The sequence below is a fragment of the Melanotaenia boesemani genome, chromosome 10 (assembly GCF_017639745.1).
Source record: "Melanotaenia boesemani isolate fMelBoe1 chromosome 10, fMelBoe1.pri, whole genome shotgun sequence".
NCBI classification, from domain to species: domain Eukaryota; kingdom Metazoa; phylum Chordata; class Actinopteri; order Atheriniformes; family Melanotaeniidae; genus Melanotaenia; species Melanotaenia boesemani.
This window is the reverse complement of record NC_055691.1, coordinates 1,536,631-1,558,203: the sequence shown is the minus strand read 5'-3', so window position 1 is coordinate 1,558,203 and position 21,573 is coordinate 1,536,631. Positions and strand designations below refer to the sequence as shown.

The window sequence follows — 21,573 nt, the reverse complement described above, 5'->3', positions numbered from 1 at the left end:
ATACAAAAGCACCAAAAAGAACAAATAGAATAAATAAATTTCTGAAAAGTAAAATACTCTGACAACTCTGCTGTGGTCGGATGTATCATAGATGGACAGGAGGAGGAATACAGGGAACTGGTGAACAACTTTGTGGACTGGAACAGCAGGAACTGTCTCCTACTGAATGTGAATGATGTATCTTGATCAGAAGATGTGGAAAAATTGTCTTTCAGGCAAAAACGTCTCTGGACGCTGACTTGAATAATAAAAAGAAGTTTATTACAAAAGTTCAGACATCAAAACAGATTTCTGCAGCAAAATCTGGAGGTCCCAAAGCCAGAACGAAGACCTAAAGACCTGATGTAAAGTTCTGTCTTATATATGGTTTAAACAAAGAAAATTCCTCAGTCCTGTATCCTCCAATCATAGAGTTTGCCTATAGGATGCTCATTTGCATGGAATGCATGTTCTTGTGTCAATCCAGTCTGTGGGACAGAGAACCTTATATGGTAAAGACTTAAGTGTGTACCATACAAATGCTATGCTTAGATACCTCATAAACAATACAAACGGGATGGTTATTGACTCCAGGAGGAGGAAACCTGCACACCAGCCCATCAGGATCCTGGGTGAGGAGGTGGAGGTTGTGGATAAAAACTTGGGTGTGCTCTTGGAAAGCAGACTGGACTGGAGGATCAACACAGATGCTGTGTACAGGAAGGGGACGAGCAGGCTCTATTTCCTGAGGAAGCTCAGATCCTTTAATATGTGCAGCAAACTGCTGGAGATGTTCTTCTAGTCTGTGGTGGCTAGCGCCATCATGTATGCTGTGGTGTGCTGGGGGAGCAGCATCAGCTCCAGGGATGCCAGCAGGATCAATAAACTGATCCATAAGGCTGAAAAAATCATTGGACACAACCTGAAGACACTGGAGACAGTAAGAGACAGAAGGTTGCTAAACAAACTGGTCTCCATCATGTACAGTTCCTCACATCCACTAAACTGCATACTGGAGGGACAGTGGAGCCCTTTCTCAAACAAACTGCTGCAGCTCCGATGTCATAAAGAGAGCTTCAGAAAATCCTTCTTTCCTTTCACAATAACCCTGAACAATAAGTCCTCAATGTGTGAGAGGTGATCATCACTCTTCATTTTACCCAAACATAGTCTGTGTGTATGGCTATTTTATTCATTTGTGTTTTTTGGGGGCTTATCTATCTATCTATCTATCTATCTATCTATCTATCTATCTATCTATCTATCTATCTATCTATCTATCTATCTATCTATCTATCTATCTATCTATCTATCTATCTATCTATCTAATCTAATCTAATCTAGGATGCATCAGCAAACGTGTTGAATAGAGAGAGGAGAAAATAAAATAAATTATATTAATAAAATGAATAAATAGTATATTTTCACAAAGCTATTTTATCTTATTATTATTATTATTATTATTTAGGCAAAACAAATCACTGGATAATCGACAGGTATAAAGAATGTACTCGGAACTCTGGATGTACATTTTCTGTGGCATCTTCCGTTTTCCGCTCCACATCAGTAGGTGGTAGTAAAGCGTTTTAAGTTGCCAACCGCAGAAAACAGCAGAAGAAGAAGCAGCACCGGCGGAAGAAGCGGATTGGTCTGTCCAGAGTCGGGCTCTCTCATTCGCTGTTTTTGAACACGCGCAGCCAACATGGCCGCCAGCGACCCTAATAAGTCCAGTGGTAAGTTGATATTGAACCAATTCTCTGGATTAAATTATTTTTTTCCGCAAATTTTAAATCCTGATTATGTGATTAACGCAGACTTTATCGGACCATAAATGCAGCAGTAATGTCGGGAAGCTTCTGTGAAGCCTTCGTCTTTATCCTTCTGAGACAGAAGCAGCTCTGTTGTCGTATTAAATCAGTTCAAACACGTTCTTACTAGTTTCTTCTACAGAAAGTTTGACAGTAGTTAAGTTATATTCAGTGTGTTCTGAACATCTTACTGCCTGACTCTCCTGCTGCTCGTTTTCTTAGTACTGGTTTAAAACGTTTTCCGTTCCTTCCCCACAGAATTTACATGTTAAGAAAATAAAAAGATCAATTACAGTTTCTATAGTTTTTAGTCCTGACCAAGGATTTTATAGAAAATCACTCTTGTATAGGACTTTTTTATATTTCTCAGTAACATAAGCCAGTACATTACTCACAGGTTTTGGGTTAATTTTGTGTTAAATAATCAGAGGTTGTGTCTCCATTCAGGCGAGGACAGCATATTGGAGCCGCTGTGTTTTCCAGAGCAGCAACCTGGAAGCTCCAGTACTCCCAGTCTGCAGCGTCCCAGTGCCGAAATGCTGGTGTGTCTGTTCTGTTCGGAGTCTGTTCCTCTGCTGCAGAAAGACCTTCTCCTCAAACATTTGCTGCTGGACCACAAGCTGGTCATCGCTGACATCAAACTCATCGCAGACCTGCCAAAGTACTCACAACACCACATTTTATTATTCCACCAGTTTGTCAGCTCTCTGAAAGACCACTTAGGTCTCGTTGGGTCAGGGGTCAAACGACAGCCTGGGGGCCAAAACCGGCCCACAGGATTAATTATGTAAATGCAAAAATAACATGGAAGACATGAACTGTAATATTTAAAAAGAAATAAATGTAATTCCTTATTTTTTAACTTGAGGTTTAATTTTTTATGTTTAAATCTTAAACATTTCCAAGGCAGGGAGATAACTTGTTCTTCTATCTTTTATATCTTTCTAACTTAATAGATCTGACTCCAGGTTCCATTATAAATCAATCAATCAGACTTTATTTATAGAGCACTTTTCATACATAAATGCAGCACAAAGTGCTTTCCATGGTTAAAACAATGCCCCCCCCCCCCAACCACACACACACACACACACACACACACACACACACACACACACACACACACACACAACCCTCTCCCTCCCCGCGTCCTCTCACATACCAGTACGTACAAGCAAGCATACACATACACACAACACATACTTGCACATGTTAAAAGACTAATGTGAGGTTGAGCACAGATGAGCCTGGTAAGGAAACACTATCACAGGGAGCCGTCTGCACCGGGAGCTGTTCACAGGCCACGACCGCCAGGACACCGACCCAGGGCACATGGCCAAGAGAGAGGCAGAGGAGCCACCCAACCAAGACCGAAAGAACCCGCAGGACAGAGCCGCAGCAGCCACAGCCGATGAAAGCCCCCGGTGCAGAGAGCCCCCTCCGAGGAAACACTGGAGAAATAACCTAAAAATAATATAAATAGAATAAAAGCATAGAATAAAATAAAAATGGGTTAACATAGAAAAAGGCTAGGGGAATAAAATAAATAAAAATCAAATGAATTATTATTAATTAATTATTTATTATTAATTAATTATTATTATTATAATTATTAATTATTATTATTATTATTATAATTATAATTATAATTATTAATTAATTATTATTATTATTATTATAATTAATTATTATGAGGCCAGTCAGTTCAGGTGGTCTGGATTACTACACGTGTGGAAATGTACATGTATGTACAATTAAAATAACTTAGATCCTGCAAAGGAACACTGATCATAATGTGAAATACTGCATTTGTCACTTCCAGACACCTGGGATTAAACGTTTGGTGATTTTAGATCCGTTATTATGTGTAAACTGTAATCAACATGTAAATGTGTAACTGAGGTCAAATGTTGTTGAAACTTCACTTATTTATCTCCTGAAAGTTCAGGTTTTTTCATAATGTTTTCTAAAAGGACAGTTTTGTAAACATCCTGATAATGTGGAGTTTTCATTATTTAAAGGTTATTATGCTGTTTTTCTGCCCACTAGAGATCAGATTGTGCTGAACTGAGCCTGAACTAAAACTAAAATGTGTAATCCATTCAAATTTTTGCCAAGATAAATATTGATGCACATTTAACCACTGACTTGAGAGAGATATGAATAGCTTGAGTTCCTGATAGCTGGTTGTGATGGAGGCTGGGCTGTGGTGCTTTGTGTCCCCCATCAGATACATGCTGTACTGGAAGGGCAGATTTCTGGAGCAACCAGTTACAGATTTCTGCAGCGTGATTAAGACCAACTCCACAAGCCCTGTTGGTGAGTAAACTGGGACTAAACATTACAGAAAAATATTTTATTCTCATCAGACGTCTCATGTTAGATAATAAGTCGGATACATTCGATGACAGTTTAAACATCCAGCTTCTGAAAAACGGCTAACAGAATAGAAATTGTTAATTTCATGTCTCGTCCTCTCCACAGAGAAACAAGAGCACTACTTTCTGCTGTGTGACGTCCTTCCAGAGGACCGACTCCTCAGAGAGAAGCTCCAGCAGAAACGACTGGTAATGCTCCAAATACCACAGCCGACGTTAAACTGGGAATATCTGGATTCACTTTCCATTTCTGCAACCTGGATCCCCCCAAAAAACTTTAGTTTCTGTTCAGTTGTTGTTTCAGCTAAAATCACAATATCAAGTATTTAATTAATTCATTATCTATACCGTTTCGTCCAATGAAGGGTAGCAGGGAAGCTGGAGCGTAGCCCAGCAATTAACAGACGAGAGGCAGGTACACCCTGGACAGGTCACCAGTCCATCGCAGGGCCGACACAGAGAGACAAACAACCAATCACCCTCACACACCTAGGGAGAATTTAGACTGACCAATTAACCTAACATGCATGTCTTTGGATGGTGAGAGGAAGCTGGAGAACCCACACATACACAAGGAGAACACACAAACGCCACAGAGAAAGACCAATTTTTTTAACCTCCCCCCAGCCGAGGCTCCAACCAGCGACCTTCCTGCTGTGAGGCTGCGGTGCTAACCAACATAACACCGTGTATCCCCAAATATTTAATGTGAAAACTACTGTATGTTAATGTTTAATAGTTTTTTTAATTGTCCATTTACAATATGTAATATTTATTTATTTAATTAGTATTTTCAGGTAGTAAATTTAAAGTAGACATCCATCCATCCATCCATCCATTGTCTGCCGCTTATCCGGAGTCGGGTTGCGGGGGAAGCTGCCTAAGCAGGGAAACCCAGACTTCCCTCTCCCCGGCCACATTCACCAGCTCATCCAGGGGGATTCCGAGGCGCTTGTGTTCATGATCTTGTTCTTTTGGTCACTACCCACAGCTCATGACCATAGGTGAGGGTAGGAACGTAGATCGACCGGTAAATCGAGAGCTTTGCCTTTTGGCTCAGCTCCTTCTTCACCACGACAGACCGATGCAGAGTCTGCATCGCTGCAGACGCTGCACCGATCCTCCTGTCCATCTCCCTCCATCCTTCCCTCACTCTTGAACAAGACCCCGAGATACGTGAACTCCTCCACCTGGGGCAGGACCTCATTGCCGACCCGGAGAAAATACTCCACCCTTTTCCGGCTGAGGACCATGGTCTCAGATTTGGAGGTGCTGATTCTCATCCCAGCCGCTTCCCTTGCTCTCACTCCAGCGAGAGCTGAAGATCCCGGCCCGATGAAGCCAACAGAACCACATCATCCGCAAAGGGACAGGGACCGGACAGCTCGTACAAGCAGGTCCGGCACTCCATACTCCCCGGAGTACCCCCACAGGAGTCCCCGGGGGACACGGTCGAACGCCTTCTCCAAGTCCACAAAGCACATGTAGACTTATTCAGCGAATTCCCATGCCCCCTCCAAGACCCCGTAGAGGGTGTAGAGCTGGTCCACTGTTCCACGACCGGGACGAAAACCACGCTGCTCCTCCTCAATCCGAGGTTCGACCATCCGACAGACCCTCCTCTTCAGCAATAGACTTTACCGTGGAGGCTGAGGAGTGTGATCCCCCTGTAGATGAAGCACACCCTCCGGTCCCCCTTTTTGAAGAGGGGGACCACCCCCCCCCAGTCTGCCAGTCCAGGGGAACTGTCCCCGATGTCCACGTGATGCTGCAGACAATGCAATTGCAGCCGCAAGTCTGATGATACGACTGCAGCCTAGAGTGTCCTGGTGCCAAGTACACATGTGGACACTTTTATGCCTGAACAAGGTGTTTGTTATGGACGGTCCATGACGAGCACAGAAGTCCAATAACAAAACATATTCCAACACAGGACCTGCATTGAAGCCCCCGACAACATAGCCGCTAGGATCATCAGGACACGCAAACTCCTCCACCACGAGGTGGCAACTTAGGGAGGAGTTATTTAAAAGAATCATTTTTAATACTAAAAATATAATGTAGTAATTTTATTTATTTACAATATGTCAAACTTCTATTTTGTTTATTATATTTAATATAATATTAGTCATATTCATTCACCACCTCTTGGTAATGTACCAGCCAAGAGGAAATTAGTGGCCTCTGAGCTCTCATACACTCATGTTTCTATTCATGTTGTCCTCCAGCTGTCCTCTGTATCCACCTCTTTGTTTCCTGAAGTCAGACTGAATGTTTGATGCTTTACAGAAAAGATGGTGACAAACAAAACTGGGATCTCAGTAAGAAAGAAGAGATTTCATGTAAAGAAGTTGTAGTTGTTGAGCCTTATTGGGGTGCCTGGAAAAGCTGCATGACTTTACAGTACATGGTGATGTTACTGAAAACTGAGCAGTCCTCCTGCCCCTTTATGATCTGCAGTTAGTCTCATTGACGGAACTGGAGGTAAAAGGACTAAATCTGGTCACATCCTGCATCATTCTGTAAAGATCAGACCTCGGTTTGAAGAAGGAATCTCCAGTTTTGTGACGGTTTCTCTGGTGTTCTGCAGGAAGAGGTGCTTGAACAGCAGCAAATGGAGAGAGATGACCACAGCTTCCATCGCCCCTGCATGTTCTGCAGTGAAGACTTCACTGGAAACAGGTAACACAAGTTTAAGGTTCCCATGAACGCTGGAAACCAAAGAATGACCATATTCCAGGACCTGCATTCGATCACATCTGCGTTTAAGACTTTGGATAATTTAGAGATAGTTGAGGACCACATCTGAGTCTCAAGAGGAAGGGACTCGAGCTTACATTTGGGAGGTTCACAGAGTCACAGGATCATTCTTTACTTGGAAATTAAACCATCAGTCTCTGGTTCTCTGGTCCTCTGTTATGCTCTGTTATTAGCAGATTGGGTTGTTAATAAATATTTTTTAGCTTTTACTAGAAAGCTCTCACATGGTGTTTTCAGGTCGTCTCTACTGAACCATATGGCCCGAGAACATTCGTTCAGCATCGGGCTGCCAGACAACATTGTCTACTGCAACGAGTTCCTGGACACGCTGCAGAACAAACTGGACAGGTAAGACCAAACCAGTTAGCACCTCTAAACCGCCAGAAACCAGACTCTAGGTCCCACTGAGACCAGACTTTACAATAGATCATAGTCCAGCTGGATGAAACTCAGTCACCGAGTCTCCCGTGTGTGTTCTGGCATTCTCCAGTGGTACCCTGTAGGTAATGTTTTACATTACTCTTTTTATTGAATATTAATAATTGTATATAGACATTCATTTATAATGGCTAATAACTAGACTTGCTCCTTATAAAACTCAACAACAACCAATCACTGATAATAAATACAAATACTTCCTTCACTGAACTGAGCTACAGTCAGGTTCTGTGTTACTTTGGACTGACCCACTGAGGCGTGTTCATACTGAGCGTTTGTAAGCAGCAACATGTGATGAACAAAGAAATTATGTTTAGAGTGTTTTCTGGTGTCTGGATAAGTTAGAAAGACAAATCACAATGGTTGTGTGTTGGAATTCCAAAAGGTGCCGGGTTAGATGTTAGTTTAGCACCAATCCTTAAACATGTCTAAAATTCTTTCACAAGAAGTTTATGAAAACCATAAATAAACTGCAAATCATTTACAGTGAAGCTTATCAGTCTTAGCCATGTTATGCTAATGCTTATGCTAACTGCTAAACCCAGTACATGTCTTTTGTTACAGTCCTTGCAAAACGGTTGGTCCTTGAAGGGAAGGGAAGCTGGAAAGAGGCCCTTCAGCTATATCCAGTTGTGTCCAGTTGGGTCTCAGTTATGTTTAGTTGGCTGCACTTTAGAAGAAGGAGACTAGTTGCTTCTCGGTTGAAGAGGTTAGCAAGCGGTCTACCAGGTGGCTCTCTTGGAGAAACTCTCCTTTGTTTAAGAAGATTCCAGATTCAGGATTGCTCATACAAAACAGAACAGAGAGAAATGGGTTGTTCTGGAGATTGGTGTGAGCGAGTTGAAGTTACCAGGCTTTGTTCTCTGGTGAGGTCTGGAGGAAAGCATAGCTGCTGTTCCTTGGAGTCTGGGGGAGGGAGGAGCTACCTTGATCCTCCAGGATCAAAGCAGGGAGTGATGTGACCTGGTCAAAAGTCTGGATGGAGGAGAGGCAGATTCAGGGGAGTCAGGAGTTTATCTAGAAGCTGGTCGAAGTTGGTGGGAGTGGCTGCCTGGAAAGGAAGTTTGATCTCTTGCACAGTAAGAGTGTCAGTTTTAATGAGTGCATGGTTCGCTGTCGTCCTAACATTGCTGTTCTCCTTCAGTCTGCAGTGTTTGTACTGTGAGAAAATATTTCGGGATAAAACCACGCTGAAGGATCACATGAGGAAAAAAGCTCACAGACGGATCAATGCCAACAATCGGGAATATGACCGCTTCTACATCATCAACTATCTGGTAAAGACAGGAAGCACTCCGGGTTAAATTCCAGGTTTTTGTGATGTTAAACAATGAAACCACAGCAAATAGTTTTCAAACTTTCCAAAATTTAATGTGACTTTTAATATTCTGAACGGTTTGCACAGGGGTTTACTAAAATAACTGATATGTCTTTATTCTCTTAGAATGAACCATTTGTATCTACTTGCCGTGGGTCCACATACATGAGGCACCGGACATATTTGTGCCACCATTTTTTCTACAGTGTCTCTGAAGGGACAAACAAGTCTGTGTGAAGCGAGAACCTTCTGTGCTTAGAAACTGTTGTACCGGCTTTGCTTTCTAGTTGCTGCAACACTGGGATAAGTAACGCTTTAAAAGGCGCATAGAAGAAGACACATGCACCGTCCACACACAGATGAAGACACCCATATCCACCGCAAATTCACAACTGTTCTATACCCACCTTAACCACTAGATTATTCATCATCACTGAATATCATCATCATCATTCTAGACCAACCAAAGCAACAAGACAGAATTTACTCACTAATTTAATTACTAACAGAACTTTGTAGAAATACCACACAGCTCAACGGTGACCAAGCCTTTCTCAAGTCTGGACTTTCAGGAGAAAAATATTGACTTTCAAACAAACACAACAGAAACTATTTACATATTTACGCTTTTTCCTTCAGATGTTTTTTTTTTGTTTGTTTGCTATTTAGTTATTTATGCTACTACACTGCCCAAAAAATGAAGTTAACACTTTAACAACACATCTTAAATCTTGATTAATGAAATATTCCAGTTGAAAAGCTTTATTTATTACTTAGTAGAACGTGTTGAGAACAATTAATCAAAAGAAATCAAAATTATTAAGCCCTGGGGCAGGGGTCTGGATTCAGAATCATGCTCAAAATAAATGTGGAAGTTCCTTCCACACATCTACCACGCTGAACTTCCGTAGCTCACCTAAAGGGGCCGCTATCCATCACAATACACTCCGCAGAGCCACACTAACTGTTGCTGAGACAGTGATGATATAAGTGAAAGCACCCAGAGGTGCCGGAGACCCAGCAGAGTTTTAAGGGTTAAAAGTGAAAATAAAATTCTTTCTAATATTTATGTAAATGTCATTTTACCATCTGCATGTTTTCAGAGGAGATCATGTCTGATTTCTTTACGCCTGGTTTTTTTGCATCCTGTCTGAGATGTATGTAGAGAAAATCTGAGGTGGAAATTTAGCAGCATTGTTGTTTGTTCTTTAGGAACTGGGGAAAACCTGGGAGGAGGTTCAGAGTGAAGACGACCGTGAGATGGTTGATGATGATGATGAGTGAGTATCCTCACCAGGAGCTTCGGGGGTTGGATTTTATCTCATCTGCCTTATTGTCCTCAACACATCCAGAGTAGATGTTTGATCTTCCTCCCAGATTCTCCTCCAGCTGACTGACATGTCTGTTCTCTACAGAGACTGGTCAGACTGGAGAGCTCATCCAGTTTCTGCTGTGTGTCTGTTCTGTGACCAGCAGTCAGAGACCATGGATCAGATCTACACACACATGAAGGTAAAAACTGGTCACATGACTTTTACACACCTGAAGTTAAACCAAGCTGGAAGTCAGTTTAGTTCTCCCATCAGTGATGAGAACGCCAACATGGGCTCCATTCAGCATTTCAGATGTATAATAAACATGACGGGTTCATAATAATAATCATCATTTCTTTGGCAATTTTCTAAACATGTTCATGCAGCAGCAAGTAAAACCACTGCAAACCAAAACATAACAGAATTTAACTGTGGCACAGCAGTTCAGTGAGTGAATAAAATCAGAAAGGTTCTCTGATAAAAGAAGAGACTTAAAGAAGACTGTGCTGCCTGATCTCTTTAGACAGTCCTGGAGCCTCATTTATCGAACTGTGCGTAGCAAAGCGAACTACACGCGGCGTCTGCGGTGCAAAAAGCAAATGCTGTGCACAAAAACTTTCAGATCTATCAAAGCATGCGCACGTACGTCCTACACCGGTTTCCGTTTTTAAATCAGAATCAACTCTAAAGCGGCGCACGTGAGGGAACGCCTTGCCCCGCCCACATGGTGGCTATAATTGTTCAGGTGGACGCCTGCAATACAAATTAATCACATCATTTCCATGATGGCTTGGGAGGGAAAAAGAGGGGAGAAGTGGAATTTTTCGGGGTGTGAGACAGAGATCCTGATGGACCACGTTGGAAAATGTAAAAATGTTTGATTGGTGGGCACGGCGTGGGCATTACTGGTTAGGACTGTATCGATTAGACAATAAAAATAGTCGACAATGAATTTACCCGTCGACTATTGTCAGGAAAAAAAATAAATAAATAAATAATGCAGAGTGAGACATCGTCTTCTTTCTCTCTCTGCTGAGAGTTACACATGTGCAGTAAAGTCCGGCAGGGGAAAAATGTGGCGGCCGACCGGGAAGCAAAACGGCAGCAGAGGACGTCAAAAGTCTGAAATGACTTCACATGAAACTTAGAAAATAAATTAAATACATGTGACATTTGTAAAGCGGACCTTGTGTACCACGGAAGTACGTCTGCAATGCTCGAACATTTAAAGAGGAGGAACGTCAGACTTACATAACAACCTCATGCAAGATTTCAAAGCTGAAAGTGACATAAGATCCATTTAATAATGATGAGATACATAATCCGATTGGTCGACTAGTCGTTTTAATAGTCGGTGACTATGAAATGAAGGAAATGAAGACTGTCTTGACAAAAATTGAGACAACAATTACAAAAGGATTGTGTTAAGATAGATGGACGGACGGACGGATGGATGGATGAAAGAACGGACAGATGGATGGATGGACGGATGGATGGACAGACGGACGGAAGGATGGATGGATGGACAGACGGACAGAAGGATGGATGGATGGATGGACGGATGGATGGACAGACGGACGGAAGGATGGATGGATGGATGGACAGACGGACGGAAGGATGGATGGATGGATGGATGGATGGATGGATGGATGGATGGATGGACGGACGGATGGATGGATGGACAGACGGACGGAAGGATGGATGGATAAATGGATGGATGGACGGATGGATGGACGGATGAATGGATGGATGAAATCCACCTCTTGTATGTTTCAGCGTTGCATCACTTCTAGACCTCCAGTCTGTCCCACTCTGCTGGATCTCAGCATAAATGACCAAAGCTTCCTTTTCGCATCTTCTTTTACTGGTAGATGTTGGCAGCAGACTCTCCACCTCATCATTTCCTTCATTTTATTCTTTGCTGTTGGTGTTGCATATTCCTGTTTTCCCAGATTCTGTGCGTACGCCATGATCAGAGTTTGTGTGGTGGTAGGAACATTCTCCCGCCAAGTTATGTTTTATAAATCCCAATAGTTGAATATATTTGGCGTACGCCGGTTTTTTAAATGTTTTAGAAATGAGACCCCTGGTCTTAAACAGAATCTCTGGAAGAACTAAAAGTCCTCTTAAGAAGATCTCTGAGTTTGTTCATGATTCATGTGGTTTAGAGACATTTGAAAAATAAGAGGTTTGAAAGACCACAAAGGAAAAAAAATATTCTAAATAAACTGGCTCTGAGGTATACACACCTATGTGTCATCAGCAGTAGAAACATCTGGTCTGACTCTGGTTGTTTTGTAGGAATCTCACGGCTTTGATCTCCATAAACTGAAGACAGACATGAGTAAGTAGACCGATCCCACTGCTTCATTAACGCATTCATACCTCAGCATTTTCTCCTTGTTAATGAAACACACTCAGTCCTCCTGGTGCTTTATGGCAGATAGCTGCTCCAACCCCAGTATCCCCCATTTAGTCATGAAGAAAAAAATCTGGAATCACCTTCTGCTCACGAGGAGGAGCGATGGTTTGTTTCCCAGCTTCTAAAGACCAAATATCAAACACTGAACCCCAGGTTGCCCCTGATGCATCAGTGTGACAAGAAGAAAACGTTCATTTATGTTTGATGAAACAAACATTTCTCGTACTTGTGCAGGTGTTAATATGAAAAATTAGTCTGAAACAAGGAGTTCAACATGAAGCTGGACAAAAGATGCTGGTTGTTCCCTGTCAGCTCTGACATTTAGAGTACATCTGTGACCAGAAAAAACAAATCTAAACCAGATCCCACACAGGAGGACAGAAGAGGGATGAGTGGATTCAACTCATACAACCATAGACTGTATATAAAAGATGGGCGGAGGTTAGGTTTCTAAAGAGCTGAATTGAAGCTCATTGGGCGGTTCCCACCGTCGCCATCTTGGCAACGTCACGCATGTTGTCATTCCCGGAAAATCCAAGAATGGGCAAAGAGGTGGAGCTGAGAGGGGGACTGTGAAGGTGGGGGTGGATGATTGACACCCATCAAACTCCGAGCTGCCTGTAGCTAAGAGCTAACCGAGCTAACCCGGAGCTAACCAGCAGCTAACCAGTAGCTAACCAGCTAACTAAGGTATGCGGGCTAAAGCTATGGCTAAAAACCGCGGTTGTGCTGCACTCTACCTTCTTTCTGGGGATTTGTTCTGTTTTGGAGCCCCTAGTGGACGAGGGGGGAACCGCAATTTTTTAGCACTTCTGCATAGGCTTCACATTTTACCACTGGAGGTTGCTGCTTGCATACAACTTAGATTGGACCAGGAGCACTTTGATTTGGTTCTGGTCCAGTGGGACAGGTACGTGTTCAGTTAAAGATGGTGTCAGTTTGTGAGACCTGAGGAGATGTTACTCTTCTACGGTAGATGGACAGGTGGACAGTTGGACTGTTGGACATGGTTTTTGTTTTTTGCGACAGACAGAAATGTGTTAAACCTTTGTATGTTCGGCTGACCAAAAGTACACTTTTAAAAATCCATGCAAACACTTTAAACTGACTGGTCATGTGATCAAAGATCTGAAACTCTTATCAACTCCCGCATGCGTCTGATCAGCTACAATCAAATGAAAATTACTTAAAATGAAACTGAAAATTTTAAAGATCAGATTAAATCCTGATTTCATTCATCATCTGACAGAATCACCCTTCAGGAAACATCTAGACATCTGAATGACTCTGCTATCCTCCCATGTACACTGGGACAACATGGTCTTCCAGTCAAATGTCCTGGTCCCACTGAAGCCTCAAACTGGTCCCATTCTGTCCAGCTGATCCTGATCAATGACGATTATTGGTTGTTATTTGTGAAGCTTTCGGAAAAGTTTTGAACATGATTTACCAACGAAGTCCTGTCCTCCCAGACCTTAGATTCTACCAACAAGTGAAGCTGGTGAACTTCATCCGGCGGCAGATCCACCAGAGCCGTTGCTACAGCTGCCAGGAGAAGTTTGACAGCAGAGACGAAGTCCTGCATCACATCGTGTCCAAGGACCACATCATGACTCTTCCAGAGATGTCCGTCTGGGACCAGCCTCAGTATGTTCCACTTTATCGTCCACTTCTATGCTCTACATACCACAATCATCCTAAAACCCTCTCATCTCCCGTTCTTCCTAAAATCGTCTCATGTATCGGCTTGTCCTATGTCCAGGTCCATGTCCGAGACTGGCCCACCAGGTATTGATGGAAAGACAACCACGCCTATGAATGAAATAATAATAATTACTTACATTGCCTTGTTGATTTATATGTACTCGTCTCATAAACTTAAACCAACACATCCTCCGTGTCCCTTTATTCTATACGTAGCAGAAACCTGGACTCATGTAGATGATTAAGAATATCATTTTAGGAATACAGCTTAAAGTGAAACTGATAATAATAATAAGTAACATTAAGAAACCTTTATTAGTCCCTCAGTGGGGAAATTGCTTTGCTGCAGCAGTACAGGTGCAGTAGCAGAAGCACGCAGGTGATATAAAAAAGAACACAGAAAAATATTAAGTAATAACAAGTACAGTATATGGTCTGACAGGTATTCAAAAGAAATAAATGACCAGATAAAATGTCTTTACACTGGAACAAATATATAACTAACTAACTGCTGGTTTCTGCTGTGGGTGGTGATCTAAGAATGCCTGAAACAGGGCGGCTCAGGGCGAGCAAAGCAGTCTACGCCTCTCTCTCCTGCTCTTCCATCTCCTCTCACACACTCCTCCACTGGGGATGGTGGACCAACCTGGTCTAACATATTAAGATCCACTCAACTGGTTGATTTTTTTAAAGAGCTCACAGATAACAAGGTGACTAAAAAAAGACATTTCTAGTATATTCCTGCAGTTTAAAAGGTTCTCTTTATAAAATAGTAAAGCCTAATTAGCCTGCTTGTAGTTACATGCATCCATAAGTAGATCTGTTTTATCATGATGCAGTTAAATAAAAATGGTACAGAATGTAGATTTTACAGTATTTTGAAAGGTCGTACTCTAAAAACTAACAAGCAGTAATTAAAGGTTTTTAAGGAATGCACCAATGAAAACCATCAACAGTAAATATTCTAGTAAACCCTGTAATACTGAAAAGGTTCCAGGATCTTTCAGATGCAGTCAGATTATGTCTAAAGTGGAACTGAAGGATCTCATATGCAGCCTCACCAATGATATAGGCTCCTGTGTGACTAGCAAGTACCCAAAGTTATTTATAGATTATAAAACATTGTCCATTTTTACTGTTAAAACTTATTTCCAGGATCAGTGTGGCGGCACCATTGACACATGAAGCAGGACCAATGCACCGTCTACATGTCTGACAGAAACCACCCAGCAGTAGAGAAACCCGTCATGCTAGCTAACTAGCATGTATAGCTAGCTAAATTGTTAAATGGCCAACTTGTAACTCCTGTTTTAAAGGTGGCATCACCTGGTCTTTTCATGCATCCTCTAAGTGTTTTTAAATATCTTTTGAAAATTTATTAAACAAAAAACATCAAACATAGAGCTTGTTCTGACCAATTGCTCATACCACAACTTTGTCTCATGAGAGTTCGTGCAAGCTTTTGACTGATGTTAATGAGGTGCATGCTGATTGGCTGCAGGGAGGCCAGAGTGGGAAGGGGGGCTGGCCCAGTGCGTGCACAGTGCATCCGACTCCAAAACATCAGCTTAGTGACGGCGAGCTAACCTGACCAAGCAGCAGCTTACGGAATTCAGCCATTTATGTTAATGTTTGAACCAGACTCTGAGCCTAAGAAAGGAGATACTGAGAAGCACGTTTACAACCAAATGTTTACAATAATTTACATGGCAGAGCACTTCACCCCGCTTATAAAAAAAGAAAACACGGGGCTCGTTTGTACATTTGTACATTGCACTAGGCTCATTCCTTAGCATTAGCATTAGCATTAGCATTAGCTGCATCAGTAGTAAAGCATGACTTTATATCATTTTATTCAAGAGGGGCTGGCTTATCCAAATAGCCTCCTGTGATGACAAAATCCCAGGAGCAAATTAAAATCATGCGTTTGCAAGAGTTTACCGTTGTGGGTGATTGTGCTATGAACAAAAGGCCCAGACGGAAAAACTCAACCGTCTTCACAAGAAAGGCTTTCAGGGAAGTTAACACTTCGGTCCAACAGCAATACACGTTTTAGCTTAAAAAAGTGAAATTTCTCTGTGATGACTCCTTTTATCAAGCAAAATGAAAATAAACTCCACCCAAACTTGATTTATATCTGACCCAGTGTATACTACAGTTCATCACCACTGGCACCGGCGGCCACCGCCAGTCTCTCCTCCTTCCTCCCTTCCCCTCATTCACCTGCTGGCCGCCTCCATCACCTGCAGCTGATTCTGATGCTGCTGAGGAAACTCCACCGCTAGCAGCAAAAAGTTGTGTAATTTTAACACATTTAGCGGCATCTGCCTGAAGAGCTTGCCTCTTTCTGTCTCCATTTTTTTCGGCGCCTCCTTTACGTTTTTTGTTCTCCATCTTATTCTGTCTCTTGCTGAATGATTGACTGACATGACAACCGTGGCCCAAGAGGGAGGGGCATCGGCCCTCGGCTGTAATTGGTCCAGCCCAGAATCAATCATGACTAGTGGGTCAAACTATCAGATTACCATTAGTACCATTAGTAGCCTAAAAAATATAAATGAATTAAAAACAAACCGGGTGCCCGGTATGCCCGATGGCCAGTCCAGCACTGCCTTTGTCCCAGCTTATCCTAAAACTGTCTCACATCCTGGGGCTCATCTTAAAACTATCTCATGTCCCAGCTCGTTCTAAAACCGTTTAGTCTCGGCATGTCCTAAAACCTTCTCGTGTCCTCGTGGCTTATTTGAAAACTCTCTCAAACTGTGTCACGTTTCTGCTCGTCCTAAAACCAACACACAGGTCACCAAGCCCTGACATTAACAAGTAACATTAGACAAAGGTCTAAACCTGACTAAAGTTGTCCACCTTCTCTGCAGGTACTACTTCCCCACGTATGAGAACGACGCTCTGCTGTGTACGTTGTCTGAAAGTGAGGAAGACGATGGCGATGAGACGAAGCGCAGAGAGGACATCCCGGTTATAGCAGAGGACGTTTCTAATCTCAGGGCTCTGAAGGAGACCAGCGTCCTCAACCAGCTGCTGAAGAACAGAGGATCCTGCAGCTGATGGATGGATGGATGGAGTTTCTCTTCATCTGACTTGGTGTGCATCATAGTTTCCATGGAGACATGAACAGTGTTCTCTGCTATGCAGCTGATAAATATCCACCAGGAGGCTGTTCTCCATTCAGCTGCAGCGAATCTACGACTTGTGTTGGGTAATAAAGAGGAGCAGAACCTTCTGGTCTGAATCCCTAATTATGTTTGAATATTTCACCGTCTGATAAGAAGCATGCTGAGTAAATGTACACGTATGTGATTCCATGTTCAGATTCCTTTCAACATTAGCATAGAACAGATCTATAAATAATAAGCAGACAGAAAAACTATGTGTACAAACGGGGGGGGGGCAAATCTTTGTTAATGGTTGAACTCACTATTTTAAGTTTGAATGTCCAGGGTTTGAATGTGAATGTCAAGAGAGTAAAATGCTGAAAGTTGATACTCTGGCAAAAAGCAGATATTGTATTAATTCAAGAATCTCATAATTCAAGCAGATATTTCTAAAATGCAAAGCAGACAATATGGGATGGTTTCCTGTTCTAGCAGCAGCTCTAAATCTAACGGAGTCATTGTCATGTTTAAAAGGGATCTGCCTGCTAAAACTGAGACAACTCACCGCGACTGCTCAGGGCCGCTGACATGTTTTTACATCAGTATATGACACAAAAAAAAAGATGTCTAAAACCACACGCTCGATCAGGAAGTGGTCACCTGAGGCAGAGGATGCTCTGAGAGACTGCTTTGACATCACTGACTGGGATGTACTGCTGAGACAACATGGTGAGGACATAGAGGAGCAGACTCACTGTCTGACAGACTACATCAACTTCTCGCTGGACGTAGTCTCCCCCAATAAGACTGTCCGTTGTTATCCAAATAACAAACCTTGGATAACACAAGATGTCAAAGCTGCCCTCAACAGGAAGAAGGTGGCTTTCATGAACCATGACAGGGAGGCAATGCAATTAGCACAGCGGGAGGTGAAACAATGCCTGAAGGTGGCGAAGGACACCTACAGAACGAAGGTGGGGGATAAACTGCCCCAAGTGCAACAGGTCTAGGACCCCCTACAGTTTGCCTATCGCGCAGGTCTGGATAAGGGGCACAGTGAGGATCCTCTTCTTGGATTTTTCAAGTGCCTTCAACACAATCCAGCCCCTGATGCTTCTGGACAAACTGAGGGAGATGCAGGGTGACCCCTGCTTGGTGTCCTGGATTGGTAACTACCTCACAGAGAGACCGCAGTACGTCAGGCTAAAGGACACCACATCTGACACTGTTATTAGCAGCACAGGAGCACCCCAGGGGACGGTGCTGGCCCCCCTCCTCTTCACACTCTACACCTCAGACTTCTGTTACAACTCAGAGCTGTGTCACATCCAGAAGTTTGCAGATGACACATCGTGGGGTGTATCAGGGATGATGGAGAGGACGAGTACAGGAATCTAGTCAGTGACTTTGTCACCTGGAGTCAGATGAACCATCTCCAGCTTAACACTTCAAAGACTAAGGAGCTGGTTATTGACCTCAGGAAGTCCAGCCCACAACCACGTCCAGTGACCATCAGGGACGATAAGGTGGAGATTGTAGACAACTACAGGTACCTCGGGTTGTGGCTGGATAACAAGCTGGACTGGACATGCTGTACAGATCACCTGTACAAGAAGGGCCAAAGCCGTCTGTACTTCCTGCGAATACTGGGATCTTTTAACATCAGCAGGAAACTCCTGTGGATGTTCTATCAGTCTGTGGTGGCTAGTACGCTTTTTTATGCTGTTGTCTGCTGGGGGAGTAACATGACAAAAAGGTGTGCTAACAGGCTGGAAAAACTCATCAGGCGGGCGGGCTCTGTGGTTGGCATGAAGCTGGTGCATGTGAGGCTCCACCACACCTCCACCATGTCTCCGCTGCTATTCGTGGCGGTTCTAGTTAATGGTTTGGTTCCCACCGGGTCTGCTGCAGCGTGTTAGAAGCATTGCAGAGGCGGAGAACGCACCCAGAACGGGTCAAACTTAGCAGTTCAGATAGGGGCAGACAGGGAATCAGACACGGGAGCAGTATAAAAACGTCCAGTATCTTTCAAAATAAAAGAGCTGCTCAACTGTGTAAACATTACATCATTTATCTGTTTTTTTTTTTGTTTTTTTTTCTCCATCATGCACGACGAGACGTTTATCCTGGAAGTGGAGAATCACAAGATTCCCCAATTCTCCTGTGAGTTTTTGACCTGCTGGGCGCTGCGCACCTGACACGCCCACAGTGTGGATTGACGCGCCACGGAAGTCGGAACAAAACAATGGCACAGCCATAACGTGGCACACATGCACCCAGTGGAAATAAGAGTAACAGACAAAAGTTCAGTTAGAAGAAATAAGAATAAAAAACTTGTTGAGCCCAGTACCACAAAGAATCACTAAAAACCAGCAGAGTGGATTGTAAAACCAGTGTACTCACGCAGCAGCTGCTGAACCATAGATACATAATTAGTCCATCCATGCTTATAGCCAGAAAAGATCAAGGGAGGGGAAAAACAAGACGATAGAAAGGGGACACTGCAGATCCTCAGAGTGTCTCCTGTCACTGGACATTATTTAATGACTGGTGTTTCTTTTTTGGCAGCCATATCTGTCAAAAGCATGTTACCCTTATATGCTACTCTATGATCACTAATAAATACACATTTTACAGCTTTTGTACATAAAAACCTAAAATATGTCCCAGTCAGAGTACATTCTGAGCCTTTAATGGCTGTTTGGTTCATCGAATTAGAGCCCTGTTGTCTCATGAGGAGGGGCCAAACCAACAATAGTGAGGCATCTCTGCCACACAGGAGACCTAGTGGACAAGGGACGGAGACAAGATAATTGTTTAGAAGTCTTTTAATGGACAATGTGCTCTCAAGTTTTTGATATTTTAAACAAAAAGCATCACTCCTCAACCCAGCCAGCTGCAGAGAGGAAGGTATGTAATGCTGGTTTTTTATCTTTTTAATAATAATAAAAAGTTTTAATTCAGAATTATGATCTAGAACATTGTAGAGACGATCTAGAACAGCATTTAGAAGTGCATTACATGCTGCATTTACTGACCACTGGACAGTTGTTTAGCCAAGGGAAAGCCAGCTAACTAAATATTTGTAAGCATTGTAAAAATGGGCAGATTTTTGTTTTTTTTGTCCTGTCCAGCATTTTTAAACAGAATGATGGTCTGGCTGCTGTGCCAAGAGGAGCTTTATGGGTATAAGGCTCCTCTTGATAATCTCTTTTTTTATTCCTTTATTTGTTTAAATATATTGTTTTATCTTATTTATTTGGTATTATGGAATTTATGTAATCTTGTTGGACCTGACCGGAGGAGACAGGAGGAAAAAAAAGAACAGTAATAGAGAGAAATAGTAGAGACAAAGATACAGTGGATAGAAGCAACAACCCTTCAATCCAACCTAACACCATGCCGACAACCAGCTGCTACACCTGTACAGGAACACAACAGAGAATTTCTTACAGCTTTTACAGGTAAACTAAGCAGACAATCATCAGTTCCCATCAGCCCTCACTAATGGGAAACATGAGAAATTGAGAAGTATTCCTGCAGATTTCATCACCTCTGATATGAGATGCTTTCTTTTGTCTGAGGTTTTTTGGTGAATATAGTCATTTCTGAAGTACCTATGGTGGACTTGTTAACTTCAAGGTGTCCAATTATTCACATTTCCTGCCACTTTTTCTGCTGCTAAAGAATCCCTCCGTATATTATACATTAAATCTGGAGAAAGTTTACAGTTCCTCAACTGTGTCCCATTTTGAGAATTCTCTTTTCTTCTTCCATAGCATTTATAGTTATAGTTTCAAAATGGTGCCTGTGTGTGTGGTGTGCCATCTACTGCTCAATACTTTGTGTATTTATGTGTTGTTTTTAACTTACATGTCACCTCCACATTGACGTTTGATCCCCAGATACTCTTGTTGCTTAGTCTTTTTGCTGACTTATTGGTGCAGTTTGATTACAATGTACACAATTTGCAGCATATATCAATATATATATATATATATATATATATATTTTTTTTTTCTTTTTTCTTTTTAGCATATATATTTTTATCTCAGCGGCTTTTCACTCGCCTGCAAATCACTCTGCTGAGAGCTGAAGAATGACCAAAATGAGTTTTCTCCGCAGTGTCTTCTTTTCCTTCAGCTGCTCAGTAATGCAGTAACAGAGTTACAGCATTAAAAAAGTAATTAATTACTCGGAAAAGTAAGTACTGCATTACTTTAAAAAAAAAAGTTCAAATATGTTCCCTTTAACGGAAATCCATCTGCATGCTCATTTATTCATAATAAAAACCTAAATATTAGATCTGACTAATGAATGAAACAGAAACCTAATAAAAA

At 42.3% G+C, this 21,573-nt stretch overlaps 1 protein-coding gene across 1 annotated transcript; it reads left to right on the top strand.

Annotated features, from left to right (window-relative positions):
• Positions 1-1,600: 1,600 nt before the first annotated feature.
• znf277 (zinc finger protein 277) lies at positions 1,601-17,363 on the top strand. The gene is made up of 12 exons (XM_041996306.1): positions 1,601-1,712; positions 2,235-2,448; positions 4,018-4,106; positions 4,272-4,354; positions 6,756-6,847; positions 7,163-7,273; positions 8,508-8,640; positions 9,894-9,961; positions 10,097-10,193; positions 12,296-12,338; positions 13,889-14,063; positions 16,997-17,363. The coding sequence occupies exons 1-12, from the start codon at positions 1,682-1,684 to the stop codon at positions 17,184-17,186; spliced, it is 1,326 nt and encodes a 441-aa protein (XP_041852240.1). The 5' UTR covers positions 1,601-1,681; the 3' UTR covers positions 17,187-17,363.
• Positions 17,364-21,573: the final 4,210 nt, after the last annotated feature.